The sequence below is a fragment of the Dermacentor variabilis genome, chromosome 3 (assembly GCF_050947875.1).
Source record: "Dermacentor variabilis isolate Ectoservices chromosome 3, ASM5094787v1, whole genome shotgun sequence".
Classification (NCBI taxonomy): domain Eukaryota; kingdom Metazoa; phylum Arthropoda; class Arachnida; order Ixodida; family Ixodidae; genus Dermacentor; species Dermacentor variabilis.
This window is the reverse complement of record NC_134570.1, coordinates 45,028,730-45,050,402: the sequence shown is the minus strand read 5'-3', so window position 1 is coordinate 45,050,402 and position 21,673 is coordinate 45,028,730. Positions and strand designations below refer to the sequence as shown.

At 43.7% G+C, this 21,673-nt stretch overlaps 1 protein-coding gene across 1 annotated transcript; it reads right to left on the bottom strand.

Annotated features, from left to right (window-relative positions):
• Positions 1-3,503: 3,503 nt before the first annotated feature.
• LOC142575493 (leucine-rich repeat-containing protein 47-like) lies at positions 3,504-20,693 on the bottom strand. The gene is made up of 6 exons (XM_075684898.1): positions 19,816-20,693; positions 17,225-17,383; positions 15,460-15,576; positions 14,589-14,707; positions 12,291-12,393; positions 3,504-9,157 (listed from the first exon to the last, which is right to left on the bottom strand). The coding sequence occupies exons 1-6, from the start codon at positions 20,641-20,643 to the stop codon at positions 8,873-8,875; spliced, it is 1,611 nt and encodes a 536-aa protein (XP_075541013.1). The 5' UTR covers positions 20,644-20,693; the 3' UTR covers positions 3,504-8,872.
• Positions 20,694-21,673: the final 980 nt, after the last annotated feature.

Below are 21,673 nucleotides of genomic sequence, written 5' to 3'. Positions count from 1 at the left end.
TTTCCCTCATTTGTATGTTTACTTTTCTGAAGTGCAAGTAATCCAGGGAAACATGTGCGTCTTGTTAGTACTTACACAACCATTCATTGCAAAGTTTATTGTCATGCTTTGTTTTCACAGTTAGCCTTGTGAAAAAACGAATTGCAGAAAGTTTTCTCTCCCGTTGTACATAGCAAGTGGTTGGTTTTCTATTTTAGGAATCGAAAACATTGCTGTTGGCCACACTGTCTAGCTTTGTCTTACGACACCTGAATGGTGGCCAGCAGAGGAGAGTGGGAGAGAGTTTAAAAAAAAAAAATTGCTAGAGGGGACCTTTGTGCTGCCATTAAGCATGGTGCTTCAGCTAGCTTGGGACGATGGTCAATACATAGATTTGCCTAAACTTCGTCCTTCTGGCTTCAAGCAGGTTTGAGACCTTGCAGACTGATTTCCAACAAAATATTTGGCTACAAATGACGAAAATGAGAGATTGCACACATAGCAGTCATGATGCCTTGTGTGTTTAAAAAATGGGATTAAGATTTGGCCCAATTAAGGCAGATAAAGCATAGTAAACAAAGCTGCAAGCACAAATATTGTACAAGTCTGTGTACTAACCCTCATTGACATGGTAACTGAATGATTGCAGTGCCAAAGTTCCCTCCCGTAATTTCAGTGGAAACTTTACGGATGGGAGCAAATTAATTTTATTTATATGGAGAGAATGCAACAGAAGAAGCAGGAGCTGGTAACAGACACCGTATAAAGGACTCCAGTGAAGTGAAAGATGCCAGAAAGATGCTGGCCACAGAAAATGGCTACACATGAAGGCTGGATTTGTTGGACAACAATGCTCGCATGCAAGGCCTCCTTACCTTCTCAACCAGGTCATGTTACTGTTACTTTTGAACAAATTCATCTCTGCTCCGAAGCTGAGAATTTAGATTCTATATTTCTTAAAAATTTCGGTAGAACCCATCTCGCGATGACTGTCAATAACGTGCTAGCATAGAGTCAATATAGAGAACATATTGCCACCGTCGAAACAAGTTACGTACGAGGTGTTCACTGCAGGGGGCTCCTCTTTTGCGATTCCCCAAGAACACACTGCACCATCTAGGCTAGAGAAATGCATCAGTGCGGAAACGGGGCTTCCCTGTCGCGCTTCTTTCTGGACATGCTGCGCTATCTAGTGGCACTGCTGAGGAGTCCGCACGTGGCCTCTGAGACAAGCGTGGCACACTGGTGCCTGCGAACGCTGAGAATTCTCTTACTTGCGGCACAGTCAATGGCACATACTCGGTGACCCAAGTTGGCGAGGTTTATTGAAGTGTGTCGCATGCCCAGTGTATCATGGCTCAGCTCACTATAGCGTTGGCGTGCACGACGTTCGTTCAAAAGGGGCACATACCCGATACATTTGTGACACAGCGTGCTAAAGTGTACAGTTGTCCTTGAGGAACCCTTGTGATGTGGGTTCGATTCTGCTCAGCATCAGATAAATTTCAAGAACTACTGTTTTCGCCATTGTTGAACAGCACATTCCAAGTGCATCCCAAGTAGCCCAAGCTGGTGTAAAAGAGGTGCATTGGAGACCAGCACAGACTGACTGGCAGATACCCAGTACTCCAAGTTGGCATCAAAGCGTTTCTTCGAACAGTGGTACCTACCCAGTCCCAGGTATACTGCGACCTATGTTGGCGTGAAAGAGGTTTGTTGAAGAACGGCATGTTGAGTATAAACGGTGACCATAGTTGGTTTCGAGCCCTGTTACCCCAGCACAGCAGCCCAATGCGCGCTACCCAATCAACCAATGACAAGCCAGTGACACAGATAAGCAGAAAAACGGTTATACAAGCACACTAGATATTACAGCTCCCAGAAAGTGTGTGAAGTACCTAAAGAATGCTGACGCATTAAAATGCTGGCAGAACCTATCTTGCAATGACTGTTGACATTAATGTGATTAGCAATCAAGCAATGTATTGACACATCGTATTGCTGAAGACACCTTTACTTAGAATTTGCAGCGGTCATTCTGACAGTTCTATTGCTTCGTCTATATGAGACACACACTGTCTCGGAAGAAAGGGGGATAGCCGAAAGGCCCGATCTTTATTATTCATATCGTTAAGAAGTCAACGTCTTCGCGTAATGTGAAGTGGGATCGTTCCCCACCTGCGGCGAGTTTTTTCATCTACTCTCAATTCCATTAATTTATAATTTCTTTATTTTAATTAGTAAGTGCAAGTAATTTCCCCCGTGTTGTCCTTGGTGTCTTTGTTGCCTTCTTAGTGATATAAAAATTGGGGCCCTCGGTTAACCCCCCTTCTCATCGTTCATTACATAACGAGAGTCTTGAATCCGGCAACACTGATGCCTTCAGGTGGCACACGTTGGTTTATTGGCCAGTTGCCTTCACACTAAAAGACCACACACTCGTGATTGATGCCTGCGGCAGAAAGGATGTTCCACATCCACTGCCAAGGTTTGTTAGTGGCGGCGCTGGCTAACACTCCCAGGGTTAGTTCTAGTAGTAACACATAAACACCCCAGAAAGTGGATTGGAGGACGGCACTGCGATAGCTCAATTGGTAGAGCATCACGCGTATAATGCGAAGACGTGGGATCGTTCCCCACCTGTGGCAAGTTGTTTTTTTATCCACTTTCAATTCCATTGATTTATAATTTATTTCAATTAGTAAGCACAAGTAACTTCCCCTGTGTTGTCCTTTGTGTCTTTGTTGGCTTCCTAATGGCATACTGTCTCGGGTATCGGTTCTCTTTGTTACGACACTCACTTGCCAGGATTGGCCACGACCAAGCCAATGACAGAATGATGACAAAGGGTTGCCGATTCTCAAATGATGACAATGGTATAGAAAACACAAGGACAATGGGACCTTGACACAGCATTAAAGACCATGACATGGTCCGTCATGCCATGTCTGTCAGCGAATGTACATATGATGATGTACATGATGTACATGATGAAGCTGGAGTGACGATGCAACAACCATGATGGTATTATGACGAGCAAATACCTGGGACGCAATTGGAGGTCACTGCTCGAAATGTGCATTCAGTTTTGCCTCACGCAATTGGCCTAGGCCACGCCGAGTTGTTAGCCACAGGGTGCCCCTAGTGACCCAAGCTCGTAGACAACTTGGTCTGCTGGGTTGGTGCAAGAGGTGCGATGACTGCATGATAAGAGTCTGATGACGATGCTGGAATGTCACCATTGCAACAACCACGACGGTATCATGACCACATACCTAGTGGCCCAATTTATTAGAGAACTTGGGCCACTGGTTTGGTGTAAGAGGCTAGATAGATATACTCAATGTGCCTGAAGTAGGCAAAGAAAATTGTATTAACAGAGCATCAGAGTCAATAAAAGCTGTTGCCACTTTTGGCCCACCTTGGGTACGGTGGATATAACACGACGACACTTCACAGTCCTCGTACATACTGCAGCCCTTCATAAATATTACAGTAATAAATTGCATAAAAAAGCAGCACAATGCAAGTGTTTTTTTTTATTTCTTCAATCAACAGTGCTTTGCAAGAACAAAGATGACTGGCACTCTAAAACATTCAATAAATTAAGGTTCACTTTTTCACAGCAGTTCAGTAAAAGCAGTACATCAATGCAAAACATGCAGATCAGCTGCCTTTCTTAGTTCAACACAAGTTGTTCCACTTGCAAAAGGGCAATTGCATTTTGGCTTTGAAGAAATACCACAACAATCTTGCACATCCAGTGCATACAGAAAGGAATTTTTAGCAGCCACGTGGTTGTGCCATTACGTTAGCCTTCTGCGAACGCACCATTTTTTTTATTCCAGCTCTACTCTCTTTTTACACTGATTCAATGAATGGCAAGCGATTAAGTACGCACGAGAAAGCACCTATCCCTGAGGTGGTGCGCTTGGATGATCACTTGTGGTGATACTCACTGGAAGCATCAGCATACAGAGGTAATAGCATCCTAGGCGCTGTGCTGAGAATACTGTCACTCACAGGAGCCAACGTGTCTGGCGCTAGTTGTGCAAAATCTCGCATAGTTGAATGTATAATCTCAAAAGTGACCATTTAAGAAAGCAGGCCCTGGTGTCTTTCAGTCTACCCTTTCCACAACACAAATGATGTATACAACAGAGCCTTTACACAAAAGATGTCTCTTACTTGAAAGTCAACTGCACTGAAACTTCACTTTGGCTAAATTGATTATAAGTGTCTAGAATGCACCACTGAATCAATCTTGGCAATGCTGCAAGGCTGGTAACTGTCTAATTGTCTCGTGTAAACAGGTGACAAGTACATGTGGAGGTTAGCGGATTTTCAGCCTGTCGTGCGCGCCACAATCTTGAAGGCCATGCTTAAAAGCCACAGAAGTTGTCAATGGTCTAGGTTCTGCATAATTTCCAGCAAGCCTTAAACAGTTTTGATACCAATACATAAAAAAAAGAAAAAGAATGAAATTCCTTTTTCTTTTTCTGTGATGCATCCACTTCTGCTTCAGTCAAATAATTGCTAATGGAAGTAGCGCTATATAATAGACTATCTGAAACTAAACTTGCTACACAGCCTGACATTTCATTGCAGTTGGTCTGAAAAAGAATTTTCTGATTGGATGGTGTTGGAGTTTCCTGCCACTCAGGATTGCGATTGGCGTGGTTACAAGCACTGTGTCGATGGCCAGTCGCAAAAGGCATTTACAAAACAAAACTTGTGTAGATATGGACCCAGAAGAGCTAAAATTATACACAGCAAAGAACCAATAAAAGCATCATCCTGAACTGCTATGGCAGACGTATTCCACAGAAACCAAGAATGAATTTAATTACTGCAATCAGCTAGTGTCCAGAGAAACATGTATAAGGCCTGCTTTATATGTCATAAGCTTCAGAAAATGCCTTCATTTGGCAGCTATAGTGGCTGCAGTGAAGTTTAAATTTAACTGAAGATTTGATCCAACTATCTTTTGAACAATGACTAAAAATCTGAAGCTATTACAAGTCTAAATGGCATCACTGCCTGTCCTCCACAGTCTTCGGCATGGCAAATGTGGTTTGACACACCGTAAATTGTGCAGGCAGACAACTTTTAAATGAGGAAGGAAGCGGTTTTCCTGAAACACACTTCTCAGACAATGAGTGTGTGCAGCTTGTTTGTGTTCAACGTGTCTATGCAATTCCGAAAATTGTATGTGCATCTGCCTACATTCAACCTATAATTCTTGAATTAGTGATAAGTGTCGCTCCTTTTCCAGACAGTGTCATCACTATGCTGAAAAGCACAACTTCTGATCTTTCTTTAAGGCTGTCACTCTGTGCAAGAAGCATTCTATCTTTCAGCGTACTTAAAGTTTAAGGCAGGTACTTCCACCGATGCCAAAAAGTGAAACGCACATCCGTTTCTGCCTGGCCCATGGCTTTCTAAGCAGGTTTGCATTGCACTGCCCAAGTCACTTACATTGCTCACAGAATGAAATACATCGATTTAGTGCAAACTAATATGCATACTCTTGTTACCAGTGTCTGCAGTTCTTGCGATGTCGGCGTAATTTCAAATCGTACACTTGATCGGAGTTCGTGTCGCCATTAGCAATTCATTATGACAGGACGTGGTACTATTAAAAATTAAATTAAGGGATTTTACGTGCCAAAATCACAGTCTGATTATGAGGCACGCCATAGTGGTGGATTCCGGAATAATTTGTGCCACCTGGTTTCTTTAATGTGCACCTAAATCTAAGCACCACGGGTGTTTCTGCATTTCGCCCCCATGGCTGGAATTTGATCCCGCAACCTCGTGCTTAGCAGCCCAACGCCAGAGCCACTAAGCAACCACAGCGAGTGGACATGGTACTATCGAGTGATTGCGTGTATAGAGAGTTCTACGCAGTTTACCTGCCACATTTCATTTTGTGAGCACAGTATAACCAATATCCTGGCCCAGTCACCATGAAATACTACTTTCGACAGCCGGAATACACGCAAGCTTGAGACATTCATTGCTTGTTTTAAATCTAGTGTGTATTAATCCGATAGAAAAGCAGGCATCACATATAGACAGTTCTTGTAAACATGACCTGGCAGCACTGTGGAGAAGATGACACCAGAAATTTCAAAAGCAGGCTTCTCCACTCTGCTATAGAGGTACAACTATGATCACAGTTCTCATGTTGGACTCTCTTGCTCTATACCTTACAAAATACAAAGAAACATTAAGGTATCTGTACAGTACAAAAAGCAGACAGAAGTGGTTCAGTTTCTCTTTTTACTTTGCATAAAATCCATGATAAAAGAATTGACCAACAATTATAATACTCCCTAATGTGAAACTTGAATGCAATTAACGATTATAATACTCCCTAATGCGAGATTTGAATGCAGCTGCAAACGTGTTTTCATTTCTCGATATATTGGCTGGCGTGGGATAATGTGTCTCGTGCGGCATGTTGCAAACGGAACGAAGTGAGGTGCGACTGCCTCACTAATCGGGAGATCGCGAGAGGCAGTGTGTGGGCGCGATTCACAGCAGCTGCGGCAGACAGACTTCCGTTCATGCAGCGCTTTGTTTCCATACATGGTATCGGTGGACGTGCTCATCGCATGCCTTATCAATGGCGTCACTGGTGAACAGATGACGCGCGCTACTCTGGTGCCACCTCGTAGCGATCGTTGCCGCAGAACACATCTTGCGTGTAACTACGCTTTTCTTCTAACGCTTTCGCCATACCCTTCTCCGCGTTTCATCTCACGGTTATGCTGCACCCTTCTTTTCAGCCTTCCTCCTTGGGCTCTCTTTGCTATTGCCGTCTTTCATCCCCCACTACGCTCCGCATTCACTCCTTCATCCTTTGCTGTGTTTGTTTGCTCGGTTGTGCCGAAGCTCAATGCAGCAAAAAGCGCCTAAGAACTGTGCTCTAAAATTAAATAGAAAAATAATAGGCTAGTGAATCTGGTTTACAGTGCTGCTGAACGCTACATGCAAGTACAGTAGAACACCGTTTAGATTCTTAGGGGCACTATGAGAAAAGTGATCCAGGAAAACGTAACATCTGGTAATGCTGTGGCAGCACTACAGATGAGGCAAACAGCTATCATCACACACAACTTTATTTGAAGCCAGCAAACAATTGAAAGCCTACTATATAAAACTCACTAGCGCTGCCTAGCAGTTAGATTGAATGTTATAGACTTTCTATGAGCATGAGTAGCCATGAATCACACAAAATGAAGCTTGCAATTTTTATGTTGCATTTGTGTCAAATGCTCGATAATAATGGCCACTTATTCAGTTTCGACGCAGCCGTGCGTGTCTCAGTAATTGTATAAGTTATCAAAAGCCCCAACAGTGGCAGTTAACATAAACCCCGCCGATGATGTCAGTGGTGGGCCGTTGTAGTTTTTGGACGCAACAACCAGGAAGGGAAACATAAAATGTTATACACACCATGCTAAAAAAGCTAATACACACCATGCTGTGGGAACTGAACAGGACCTGTGCTTCAGGGCGTAAAAGCTGGGCAAACAAACAGGAAATTATCAACAAGGTTCTCCTGTACATTGAAAGGCAGCATATTATGGCTTTCGCTGCGAAGATGTTTGTTTTTGGAACTGCAGACAGCTAAGCACTGCCATGTAACTTTCAGCATACCATGCAGTAGTGTAGCCACCATTTCTGGGTATGCCTGCAGCCTGCACCAACCCGATTTCTTTTTGTTTGGTGGGTGTTACAGGAACTATGAAAAATCCAGGAAATGTTCTAGCACTGAAGCAGCTCCCCACTTCACCCTGCCCACCTTCCTGACCTCTGCTACACACCCTGACATCATGGCTATACACCAAAAGCATAAGTCACCCAAAACATCCAATCCTCTCTTTCCTCTTCCCGTCAGCACAAACATCCCAAATCTCATGCCACGGACAACACAACCATGTTCTTTTGGCCTCAGGCATTGCGATCTTTTTTCAGTATGCATGTAGCACTATGATAAGTGAGCAAAATGTTTAAAGGGTTGCTAAAAGAAAATATTAAGTAGAGCTAGATAGAAAAATTAGGCTTCTGTAGTAATGAACTGATCACTCATAGCAAGAACAGTGCTTTTGTAAATGAGAAAATGGAAAAAAAATGGAAAGTTAGAGTGGCGCCATCTATTCTGGACCACAGTACCTCATGTGAAATCAGCACTGGCTGATTTAGAGAGAGCAGCAGAGAAGGAGGTCATGTGGGGATTATGTCAACTCATCTCTTTTGGCACAGGCGATTCAAATGGACCTTTATAGAAATGCATGCGCACTGTCGGCGGCAGCCGCAAGGCAGTAGGGGAAGTCAGAGCGGCGGCCACCATGCCCGCTGGTGACTGACGCGTTCGGTTTGCCTGCAGCGTCCTAGCCACGTGTGGCCCTGTGCCCCCTTTTCCAACAATGCCTTGTGCCTAACTATCAGCACTGCAGCCAGCACTAACGGTACTTGTGCGTTTCTGGAAAGGTTCATTGGGGAGCAACAGTGGGACCTTTGGTAGCAATTTCAAACACACCAAGGTCACGTATTGGCACACAAAAAACTGTGATATAGACTTCTAGACGAATAATCCGTTGATGTAACTCCACTTAATATTTTCCTTTAGTGTCCCTTTAAAAATCCCAATTTTTAACATGGTTTGGGCAAGGAATGTCCATGGAGAAGCACCCATCGCAGCTCCAGCGACAGCCCTTGTTTGACCACTGTTATCACTTCAATGAGACTTGAGCTTTCAGTGAACCTCTGTTTTGCTTGCTACCATTTTTAATAGCCAGATGCCCACAGGGCACCAGGAACGTCACACCAGTCCATTTCTGGAACAGCGGCAGCCCCTCCCCCCAAAAATGCGTGATAGACTTTACTCGGACCGCTGCTCGACAACGATTCCTGGGCAGGCGAGGTCCGTCTTGGAAGGGTACACAACACGCAGGTTTCCGTCCTTGTCCACTACTTTGACCTTCTCCAACTGAAGCCTATGTGTGGTGGCGCCACTGTCACCAGTACTTCCCGCCTCTGAGAGAGTCTCCTCATTGCCCAGGCCGAGCTGGAGGCTTTCGGCTAACAAGGCGTCCATCACCTTCTTGCAGAACGGAAGGTTGTTGCCGGTCACTTCCGCAAACACATCCCGCGTCTGCTCACAGATCTGGTTGGGAGAAAACACCATACATCAGCTAAGGCAGGACAGTCATTACTTTAACTGAATCATGGAGGGAAATTACAGACCAACTACAACAAAATTTCACTTTGGCTAAATTGGTCATACATATAATTGAGTGATATGTATTGTGACCACTGCGAGTGCAAGTCATCTTCCTCATCTGTGCATACTCATCACCTCATGAGGCTGAAGCAACCTTTGACCTAACTGCTGTCTCACAATACCACTGGAAAAATCTTGGCAAAGCTGCAGGATGCAATGCGATGAATAGGTGGGCTAGTTGGTACTGTATTACTTACTGTATCGAAATGTAGGGTGCAGCAAAAGATGATAGATGAAGAAAAACATAATCGGTCATAGTATAAAAAATATTTATGCTACAAGACTAGAGTGATAAAACCATTAAATAATAGACTACAAGCGAAACTGTAGGTTTTCATGTAGGCTTCCATCATGAAACCTAAAGCAATACTTGCATTATCCATTTTGTTTCTGCATTCCTTCAAGAAGTTTTTTTCCTTCAAGAAGTTTCGAGGTTGTTTCACTTCTGATACTTTGTGATACTTTGTTTCACAGATAGAGAAGAGTAAGAAGAGTTTAACGGACGGTTGTTGCTAAACAATTTGGTTAGTTATGAATACTCAAAAAATACCAAACAGTTGGTTTTCAAATATAAGTGCATCATATTCAATTCGTATTCGAAATTTCTGATATTCACACACCCATAGTAATAATTTATTAGCAGTCTCTAGATGGCACCTAGTAAGACTACGTGTGCCCCTAGTACATCCACACAATGCATCACATCAAATTTTAATCGTACAAGTCTGCAGGATGACTGCTCTATATTTAAAAAGGCTGAAAGTTGGACATTTTGTGTTATTAATAGTTTTTAGCACAAAGAAACACATGACACTCTGTCAGTGGGTACCGACAAAGCACCTTTTTTCTTGTGTTGTGCGTTTCTTTGCACTAAAAACTGTTAACATGCAATACCAACTAACCCACCAGTCTGTTTTGTTGCACTTTGGTTTATGTTCATTGTTAAAAAAGCAGTGCGACTTTGAACATGGACAGACAGAAGACAGCTTTGTACATCGCTCGTCCTTGCATTTATGCTGTCAGCCAGTGTCTGAAATTCTGTTCGAAGATGTGAAAAGCAATTTCCTGCATGACTGGGAGCTGTTTGGAAGAAGTCTGTTTGGTGTAAAAGAAAAAAAAAGAGATAAGTTATAGGGACTACTGGGAAGAATTACTTTTTTTTAACATATGCCATCAATCCTTTTTGTACAAAAAATTGCAATAAATGTGAGAACTTCCGGAATAAACTGAAGCAGCAAGTCTGCAATTCTAACTGTGCAGTAAAAAGCAGCAGCCATCCCAATTTCATAAACATCCTGTGTAGAGCATCTAAGGTATACATCAACGTCCGATTTCTCCAACTCCATGAGACCGCAGAAACGTATGGAAAAAATATCGGGCAGTACCAAAGAAAGTAATGCATGCCTTGAAGTGCCCGCAAAGGCTCAAATCGCCACAGCAATTTCCGAAATAGCTTTTATGGCCTATCAGTACCATTATTAGGGGTCTCGGTGCTCGTGTTGTGACAGAAGACTGCAGGAGCGTGCGTGTGTAATTAAGGAACACGTTTTATGTCCCATGACATTGCTTCTTCGCTCTCTTCACTGCAATACTTTGCATAACACCACTGTATTGGGGCAATGCTTACTTTTGGAAACCAGCATTATGCAATGTTTCAGACCTTTACCATGCTTTCCGTGATTCGACACCATTGGCGAAGATGACGAAGGCAAACTCGGCGCCATTGTAGACAGCGCCAAATCCTTTAAATAAAAGATATGGTATCGAACAGCAGAAAGCTTGATAGCGAACGTCGAAGAAGCTAGGCCTAACTTGTACGGCTGCCTGCGGATCAGTGTGCAAGAGTTTGAAGCTGCGAGATCATAAAAATGGCAGCGATGGCGGCTTCAAGGAGGTTTTAAAAAAAAATTGCTGGAGTGGCAGCCCCTGCAGTTTATTACCAGCACAGGTGAAGCTAGGGTTTGCCTATACTTCTACTCTGAAAGAGGGCCGTGACAGCTGAAGTCTGCTCACAGCTCGAGTCATTCTGGTCAGTTATTGCAAATGCTAGGCTAATTTGAAAATAAAAGCTGAAAGTCCTTGCCTAAAATGTTACCTTTGGCTGCGTATTGATATGATCCACCATAATATTCAAAAAGACATTTAGGCTTCCTTCTGAAACCACCAATGACAGAAAGAAAGATGTTGAATTATATCTGCATGGCTAAATTAACCATCCTTAATAGCATGGAGTGGGAAGAAAACGCTTCGTATATTCCCGGTATTTGCTGACATTCTTTTCGTGCCTATGGTAAGACGGTCTGGCTTCACTTTTAAGAGCAGCTCTACTCCAGCAATTTTTTTAAACCTCCTTGGGTGGCTTCAATTAATGCTGTTCCTGACCTGCGGTCATGGCAAGAAGTCGGAAAGATTGGACGGCAAAGGGTTTCAGCATCTGAAATTTCAGACGTCCTTTATACACTGGCTTTGTGGAGTACATGGCCGTGTCACGAAGGTGTCTGAATTATCAGGCATGTCCAAAAAATTGGGCATCTAAAAAACCAGTCATTGACTGTAGATACCGCTACTGTATATTGTGAGCAAGAGTTTTGTAGGAGTTGTATAAGGAAGGCAAGCAATATTTTATTTAAACTATAAATTAACATTGCAAATTTGTTCACTTTGAATGCCTATCAGATGAAGATCACACGACTGCTAGATCTGTATTCACTGTGGAGCTAAGCATGTTTCTTCAGCATCTTCCCCCCCCCCCCCCCCCCTCTTCCAATTTTGATTTTGGTAGGTTTTCGGAAACATGGAGTCGGGAAAAGAAAACTATGCACCTAGCACTCAATAAGATTTCACTTTTTATCTGGTATATAACAAACTTCAACCAGTCAAGCAGTAGCCCAGGCATTGCGTTTTCAGATTTCACAGCACTAGAACAGGAAGGGCAAAGGCTATACCTTCTTTATAAGGTAAGCAAAGCAAGGTAAGCTATGGAAAACAAGTCAGTGAGGTAAACATGTCGACATACCCTCGTTCCGTCGCTGTTTGTCATTGGTGGGAAGGAGATGACCAGCTTCGATTCATCCCTCAGGAAAGGGTACAGGGCCTTGTCCTTGAGCAGGTACAAGTACCTGGAAGGAACATTAACTCTGTTTAGCATGAACCATCTCCAACCTGTCTAACAGCAAGAAATAAGCAAGGAGTGTAAGCATAACTAATATAACACCATGTACCACAAACAACCCAAACATGCTTTTATGGGTGCCCCACTATAACACACTTTGCCTACATTATCCGTTTTTACAGCCCAGGGCTAAATAGAAATGGTTAAGATAATGGCCTAAACAGCTCTTAAAGGGACACTAACAACCAACAATAAATCAGTTGAGATTGTTCAAGTAGTCTTTCCAAACCCTATTTAGATTCATATTTTGGGAAAAGGTTGGTTTATTACGTGACAAAATCAAACTTTTTTTTAAAATTTTGTGTGAAGACTTCAGCTCCGGTACATCAGTGTGACATCACTAATTTAAAAGCATTTTTCTGCATTTTGAATGTCTTGGTGCAGGAAAATATTCTTGAAAAGTGCTAGGTCGAGTTTTTGATCCCTTTATAATTCAATGCAGTCCTTCACTGATGTACATTTAACTAGACTTAGTCAACGCTGTCAAAGCCTGTGATGCAACGGTGAACTGGTGCATAAATGTCTGGGTCTTGTTGTCACAATTCATTCTTGCAGCTTTCCCTGTTTACCATGCCTTATGCCATGAGTAACCATTTCACTACTGAAGAAGTGTAATTTTCTCATTCAAACTTAAAGCTCAGTATTCTTCTTCAAAAGTGCCATTCATAATAATTGCTCGTCTTGGCATTATCACTATATGCAACGCTTGATAGGGTTACACCAATTCCAGACGAGTTCAAATAAGTCTGACCTGCACATGATTTTAACTGCTTATGAGTCTATAATACATAATATGCCCTGCCAAATTCACATGACTCTGGGCGAGTCTGATTCTGTGTATCCAAAAGCAGCCCGAGAGGGTGGACACATGCTTCCATGAGCCTGAATAATTCAGTGATTTCTTGAGTGTGAGTGAGCCTGAGTATGTGTGCATGAGCTCTGAATCGGAATAAGCATGCACCACTCCCATATACATGGGTTCGAGCACAAATGCGCTTGGCAAGGTTATATTTGTGGTGAGTGCAAGTACGAGTAAGCCACCAAGCTGGGCGTGATTTTGGCATGTCTGAGTGAGCTCACAACTAAAGGTACATATTTTGTGTGGGTGCGGGTTTCCTTCCATATTGCCGACATAACCCCGTGATTCACACTCCACTTTAAAGGGGCCCTGAACCATATTTTATTGAAGTGGAGAAAGGCACTTGAAGTGAAAGTGGGATATTTCAGAAATACTTTGCTGCAAAAAGTACTTCAATGCGTTCAGCAGAAGCGGAGTTATTGGCAATCAAACATGGCCTCTACTGTGTTCCCATTCCTTCTTCAATGCCTTACACTGCGAAGACTACGGCGCGGCGGGGTGTGCACATGACACTAAGCCTTCTGAATGTCACCGTGGTGTGCAGTTCGAATTTCACTTTGGATGTTAACGTAGACTCCACGACTTCCACTTTTGTACCTACCTGCAACGCGCTAAACATAAGTCAGACGCGGCTGTCCTCAGTGAGCTGCAGTGCGCTTAGTCAGCTGACTCGTGGCGGCACCCAACGCCGGGCACGGTATCTATGCCATGTAGCCGACCGCAGCTTGATGTCAGCTATCGGCCAATAGCAGCCGTTTAAGAGAATTTATTTACTTTATTTAGTTACAGTATACCGCAGTCATGAAGGACCAAGCAGGTGGGAAATTTTTTTTTATACAATTGCACAGTTTTGCGGCACGAACGAAGCCGCACAGCACACAAAGTGGATAATACAAAGCAAACATATTAGTGTAACTAGAACCATTAAAAGACACTGGTGGAACTTGCCCATGCAAAATAATACAGCTCATAGGAGGGTGCAAAATAATGCAGCTGAGTTGAATACAATACATATAACAATGATGAAATAGAGTGTCCGATGACGAAATAAAGCGTCCAGAAGAGAGTGAGCACAGGACCTTCTGTTGATAAGAGAGTGTTTGAGAAAGGTGACTTCGCGATCCACTGAGTTCCACGCACCGCGTACTACAGCAAAAGTTGGCTGAGATGTTCACAGCAGCGTATGCTACCAGCAGGCTGTTGTTTTACCAAGCTTGAGGGGTGGTTCAGGGCCCCTTAAAGGGTTAAGATGCAGGTAGAGATTCACCGCTATGTACACTCACTTGTATATTCCCGGATAGGTGCTTCGCTTCTTCTCCTTGCGCAGGGCATCTGCTTCCTCTGTCATCTGCCGATACAGCTCTTTGCCGCTCACCTCCTGCTTTCTTCCCAGTGGTATAAGCTGTCACAACACACGAGTGGCACATTACTGAACACCTGTAACTCCGCATTCGTGTGCCGTCTGACTTGTAACAAAACATGAAAAAGCTGAAGCTGCAGAGGCATACACTTTGCATAGTAAGACTGTCAATTTTGAACCACTTGCAGCCACCCAGCGCATTAGAGTAAGACAGAATTAGATGAAAGACAGTTTGATATAGTGTTTCACTGAGTGGAGATACTATTATAGAATTATAGTTCCGCTTGGCTTCTTGCAAATAAAAACCGTTACCCATATATTTTCAACATTCAACTGTTCACTGTCAAAACAAAATTTCATTCTGTGCTGTTCAGTTTGATAGCAAAGTGGGTACTGAATTGTTACTACTGCACTGTTCTCTTACCCCAGGCACAGAATTGTAAAACCAGTAGAGCATATGTTAAAACCTATCACTGACCAAAAATGCAGCACACGAAGCTACAGCGCTGCAACCATGGTCACAATGGTACGAGACACACTAAAAAAGCAATGCACGAAAACAAGCTTTAGCACTCCAATATTTGACAGGCCATTTCAAAAACTTCATTGTCAGGAGCACCTGCTTCAAACAGCTGTGTATCAATGTTTGCCAAGGGTGGACACTGTTGGAATACTATGCTGAAGTAATATGTAATTATGTGCAAGAGTGTTTTCAAACCAGAAGCTCAAAAAAGTAAAGTGTAATGCCTCAATGGAGTACAAATAATGCAAAGCTAACATTCAGGATGGCTCACCTTTAGCTTGTCAGGCTCGATGGCATCATAGTAGACATTCCCAGTTATTTTCGTAAGGTCGTGAGTAGCTATCGTAGCCTCGGATCGCTTCACACAAATTGTATCGTGTAATTTGTTCTGCAAAGTTGGAAAACATAAAAGAATATAAAGATAAGCCTAAGGGCATTGAACTTGCACCTTAACTTCTCTCAACATGTAATTGACCGAATGCATTTCCTATATTTCACTCCTTTATGTAAAAACAGAAATACATGACATCTGGCTTGTCGATCCATGCAAATCTCACGAACACTGGTTGCACTCCTCAAAATCTCAACCAAACCTGAACCACATTTAGAACCTTGGCTTCAATGTCAAAGAACTCAAAAGAATCAACCAAAAGTACCAAGTAATAATTTATAGGATCAAAACTTGCACAATGACTGATGGTCAAGGGAATTATGGGGATCATGCAAAAGGGGGTGTTGAAACACCTTTTCTAGAAACTGGGCAAGACGCCGTAATGAATGCAATGCCACAAACAAATGTGTTCCTGAAGAAATTTCTCAGAAGGACCAAATATCAACAGATTTACGGGATGCAATGTTCACTTGCTCTGGTTATCCCTCAACTTATTGGTTTCTCTCAGCTGGGTTGGCGCTGATAGCACTGCTTTGCATATCACTTCGTTTGTTCCTTTTCTTTCTGCGGTGCACTTATGCTAATATTTGGAGGCTGACGTTTGACCAAGGCACTCAAGGCAACAAAGGAACAACAACAGGGCAAGTGGGATGCGTTAGCAACTGTCGCTTCACTGTTTCCTGGAAAATTCGGAAGTGTGTACTCAACGACCGGCATCAACGGGTTGTCCCACTTCACGTAAGTCATCGCTGACATTGCCTAAGGTGGAATAAAAGCAAGGGCTTGGAGAGCCACAAGAAAGAGTAAGCAGTTTATTATAGAATAAGCAGTTATTGTAAGTTGCGGAATAATATATTGGCTCACGTGCCTACGGATCAGAAACACTTTCTTATCATGTTTGTTAAGTGGAGTGCCCCTTTATAAGACAGGAATTGGTCAGAGAGGAAATGCAGGTAACTGATAGCTTAGAAGGGGAGTTGGGAACCTCGTGTAATAGAGCAAATAACCAGTTAATTATTACAACAACAAAATGAGTACAGAAGGCAAGCAAACATGGAGCAGAGTGGCATATTATATGACGTGGCAAGATAAGAAAATTCGCAGGTATGCAGTAGCGTCGGCTGACGCAAGGCAGGGTTGATTGGCGATCACTGGGAGGAAAACCATCACTGATGACAATAACAGAAAAATTACTCCTAGTTGCTGTGGATGCAAAAATATAGATTAATAACAGAGCAATGTTACCGAAAGCTCACTCAATTCATTTGTAAATGTGAGTCTTACATTACATTCGCCTGGTAGCATTCAAGTGCTTTAGAGGACTCTTGTGGGTCGGTTTACATTCAGGTGGTCGAAATTAAGTGCTCAGAAGACATTTGCCTGGTTCATTCAGAGTGCCACACTCATCTTGTCCCGCTCAGAGGTGCTCCCACCTTCAAGCTGGTAGCGCGACTTGGATACGACAGAATATTCCAATCGCGCGACTCCTCCTATTACTCTGGGAGTAGCTTAAGATTTGCATCAGGCATGGTTACTCCGGATCCAATGCCGAGAGGCTTCCATATAAGTGCAGAAACATGTCTTAGTGCGGTAGGAATGAGTCGAATGTACCAATAAATGGGAGCTTGCTAAAGAAATATATTACCTGCAGAGCAAGAAACTTGCGAAGTCTGTTGTCTCGGTCAAGATAGACGTTCCGGATGATGCAGCAGACAATGTAAGGCCTCACCTCTTGCACAGCATCGGTGACTATCACTGTGGGGCTCTGGGAACTCAGTTGCAGCACTTCGAAGGCATTCTGGACCTGAAAACACCAGTAGACCAAACAGCAAGTAGAACAGAAGGAAGTTATTGTTGTTCAGCACAGGTAGTGCACAACATTTAAAGACAAGGAAAGGAATACAGACGCCAACTTGCACTACTACTGCACTGAACCCATGCATTACTAATTCTCAGCTTTGCTGAACTGTTGTGCTATTGTGGTAGCACGCAACGGCAACAAAGCAACTTTCAAAAATAAATGGCTAAGCTTTCTTTCAATATTACTTCCCCTTCCTGACTACAAGGATGGTGCAGTAAAGGTCCTCTGATTAGATAAGTTTTTGCAGCCACTTTCAGTGTCCCTAAATGAGGCTATTCGCTGCAAGTTATTAGACTGGAAAAGATTAGGAGCGAGGATCAACGGCAAATATCTCAACAACTTTCGGTTTGCAGATGACACAGTCCTGCTTAGCAAGGAGAGGGACCAATTGCAACAAATGATTGAGGTCCTTAGCAAAGAAAGTGTAAGAGTATGGATGAACATTGATATGCAGTAGACAAAGGTAATGTTTGATAGCCTGCCAAAAGAACATTAATTCATGATCAGCAGTCAGCCTCTAGAATTTGTGCATGGGAGGTATCCTGTAAGTGTCTACCTAGTGAGCATGTCCATTTTGTCTGCTGCTGGAGTAATGATTGGCTGGGTGCACCTGCCTCCTCACACGTACCCCAGCCCAGCCAGTCGGAACTTCAGCAGTAGACGAAATGGACATGTCCACTAGGTGGACATCTACAGAACACCTCCCCAGGAGTTCATTTGCCTAGGTCAATTACTCACAGAGGACCGTGATCAGAAGAAAATTTACAGAATAAGAATAAGTTGGAGTGCACAGGCAGACATTACCAAATCATGATCAGGAGGACACCATCGTTGTTGCAAAATTTGTACAATCATTGCATTCTACCGGTACTAACATGTGGCACAGAGACTTGCCGAGATTAACAAAGAAGCTTGGGAACAAGTTAATGGTCACGCAAAGAGCGATGGATAAAAAAAAAAGTTAGGTGTAATGTTAAGAGACGTAGACATGAATGGTGTGGATCAGAGAGCAAATGGGATAGCCAATATTGTAGTTGGTGTTAACTCATTCGCTGCCAAAGCAGGCGAATCACCGAGCTGATTTTAGGATTTCCTGAAGCTGTAGATAGACGGCAGCACTTATCACCTTATCTGAAGATGCTTGGATATATTACCGATAGGTGGCAGTACTGAGTTGTGTCATTTGAACGCACTTCTCTATGCTTTGGTTTTTTTGTGATGATGTCTGGCGACAGAAGGAATGGCGGCATCTAGTGGACAGCGTGCTCTCTCCGATCGTGAGACATTGGATATCCTCCTTGATAGCGACAGCAATGAGCAGCCTCAAGGTAATGCCAGTTGTATAAGGCTAAAGGAAAATATGTGAAAGCCGCTGGGAGTGCGAAATGTGTGGCGCTGCTCTTCACATGCCTGAATGCTTCACGATTTTTCACACAGTGAAACGCCTGTGACTTGAAAAAACTTCACAGAGTAAAGTGTGAATATTTCTCAAATGTCAATGAATGTATTTTGATAAGTGTCCAGCAAATATATTGCTTAGGCGCTCATGACACACAGGAAGGTGAGCATGTGGCATGCATGCGGCTTTTGGTGAAAAAAAATTCGTGGTACGGATGGCCTGCATGTACGCGCGGCGGGCGGCAGCGGATGGGTTACGAGAAAAAAATGGAGCTGGGCAGGTCACGTAATGTGCAAGGCAGATGACCGGTGGACCATTAGGGTAGCATAATGGGTTGCCGAGGGAAGGGAAGTGCAGTCGAGAATGGCTGAAAACTAGGTGGGGTGATGAAATTAGGAAGTCTGCATGTGCAACTTGGAATCAGTTAGCGCAAGACAGTGGTAATTGGAGATTGGTAAGAGAGGCTTTTGTCCTGCAGTGGACATAAAAATCAGCTGATGATGATCTCTTAATGCATGCCATGCACACAGTACAAGTTGGTCACTGTTAACAATTATTAATGTTAGTATTTCAATACCCGTGAGTTCTGCAAGCCAAGCCAGTAAGCCTAATCGAGTTACAAACATGCTTGAGCGTACCTGTGGCAATAAAATAAAAAAAAAGAAAACAAACGAACAATACACCGCGAGATTAGGAGGTGTGTTGCCGGTTCTGGATAGCTTAGCACACTCCTTCTGCAATCAGCTACTATATTTTGTGTAAAGCCAGGTATCAATTTTCAAGACATCCAGTCAGTGGTCACAAGTACCCACTGTTGCCAATCCAGAAGTATGCAGCAAGACTTTACCTACTAGCACCGTCATTCAGAACTGAAATGTACTAGCGCTGCAGCACACGGACTTTCGAAGCAGCCGAAGCAACACGCGTTTGCACAAGAGCGTTACAGCTATCAAGAATAACATGGCACTGAACGCACCTCCTGGACGTCGACGGGCGCACTGGTTCCTTTCTTCTTTCCTTTCTTGGGCGCACCGGACTTGTCCTGTCCCGTGCCTTTCGACTCTCGCGGACAGTGGCTTTTGACGTATTCTAGGACCTGCTTGTAGTGACACTGTTCGACCAACTTCTTCAGGCGCTTGTCACTCAGCGGATTATCCTTCAGGAGGAGCTCCTTAAGCTTGCCTATGTCTCCAATTTCGCCTGGAACCTGCTTCACAGAGTTGCTAGCGAGATCGAACAATTTGAGCGAAGGCAGGGTGTTGGATAGCTTGCCCGGCAGCGTTTCTATGCGGTTGCTGTTGGCTACAAGCTCGGACAGTTGTTCGAACCGGGTCTCCCCAGAAAGAAACGAGGGAAATTCCTCAAGCTGATTCCTGGAAAAGTTGAACACGATGAGGCGCGTCAGCTTGGCAAACTCGTCGGGGAACGTCGTGAGCCGGTTGTTGCTCACATTGAAGCTCTGCAGTTCTCCGAGGTTGGACAGCTCGACAGGCAGTTCCTCGAGAAAGTTGCCTGAGACATCGAGGAACTTCAGCTTGCGGAGTTTGCCCAAATCGGGAGGTAACTTTGAGAGCTGGTTCGCATTCAGCGCAAGTCGGGTGAGGTTGACAAGACGAGCGATGCCATCGGGCATCGCCGTCAGACACGTATGGCTTACCTCTAAAAAATTGAGGTGAAAAAGAGTGTACACGGAGACGTCGAAAGAGTCCTCTTCGATCTTTTTCGATATTTCCGCGCCGCTAAGCACAAGCTCGCATCGTTTTTCTATTCGAGCGTGGTCAACTTCTTGCCACGCGGGCGCCATTTTTTGGGTGATGAGCGGTGACAACCGGCGAGAAGTGAGCTTTTAATGGCGTCAGTTTCGTATTCCGCGACTACTGCGACGACTGGCGTATGGACAGGCCCCGCACACTCTCAAGTTCAACAAATGGCCACAGAGGGCGAAAAGTCAATCGAGGCGCGTTTCAGCGTAAGCGCGCAAGTTTAGCTACTGGAATTTGGTCGAATACTTTAATTTGTGCTTTCTCTGCTAGGGGCGCTGAACATGCCGGATTTTTTACTTTACCCAAACCATTCACATAAACAATCGAGGTGTCTAAGGATGTTTTGTTACCTCAGACAAATAGGCAGTTGATTTTTTTTTAAATTTGATTGTTGAAGCTGTTTTTTAGTCATAGCGTCAAGGTTTTTGTACTTGATTAACCACCGACAGCCGACAGCCTATTGGTATCGATGTGTTTCCTGGCCGTTGGCGTTCGAATACTACGGCGGTAAAACATTTTCGAAAGCATGCTGGTTTCGTCTGCGAGTCATTACATAGACTTGCTGTAAAGAGGTCTACTCTTGGCAAAAAATAGTGCCTCATTTCGTTTTGGACGTTGATTGTCATAATGAATGCGGTGGAGGTTGAGGGAGTACGCTTGAAGGTACGTTTTTATGCCGTTGATCTCCATAACACCGTAAGTACGCAAACCGATGTCGCAGAACACCCGATGCATCATTGTGTGTTCTCCGTCATCGCTTGTTTGGTGTACGCCTACTAATTCTTCATTTCTTCTTCAAGTGTTGTACCCTCCTTTTGTCCTTGTTCTCTTGTGCTTCACTTACAGTATGTCGTTCCGTCAGCTGTAATGCGCATTTGCAAAACCAGTACGTTTGATAAGACGCAGTGGTTATCATAATTTTACACACATGTATTAAGCTGGCACATATGGTTTAGATACAGATGCCTGTTTGCGGACTTGCACGACGTTGATGCGGAGATTAGGATAATTATGACACCCGTAAGGAAGAGGCAGCTGACGGCCGTAAGCTGTTGCGTTCTGTCCGCCAAA

Coding starts and splice junctions, on each gene's coding strand:
- LOC142575493 (XM_075684898.1), bottom strand. CDS start 20,643: ATGGCGCCCGCGTGGCAAGAAGTTGACCACGCTCGAATAGAAAAACGA. Junction 14,708..15,459: donor TCGAGCCTGACAAGCTAAAG/GTGAGCCATCCT, acceptor GTGTTGTGACAG/CTTATACCACTGGGAAGAAA. Junction 9,158..12,290: donor CAAACAGCGACGGAACGAGG/GTATGTCGACAT, acceptor TCTCCCAACCAG/ATCTGTGAGCAGACGCGGGA.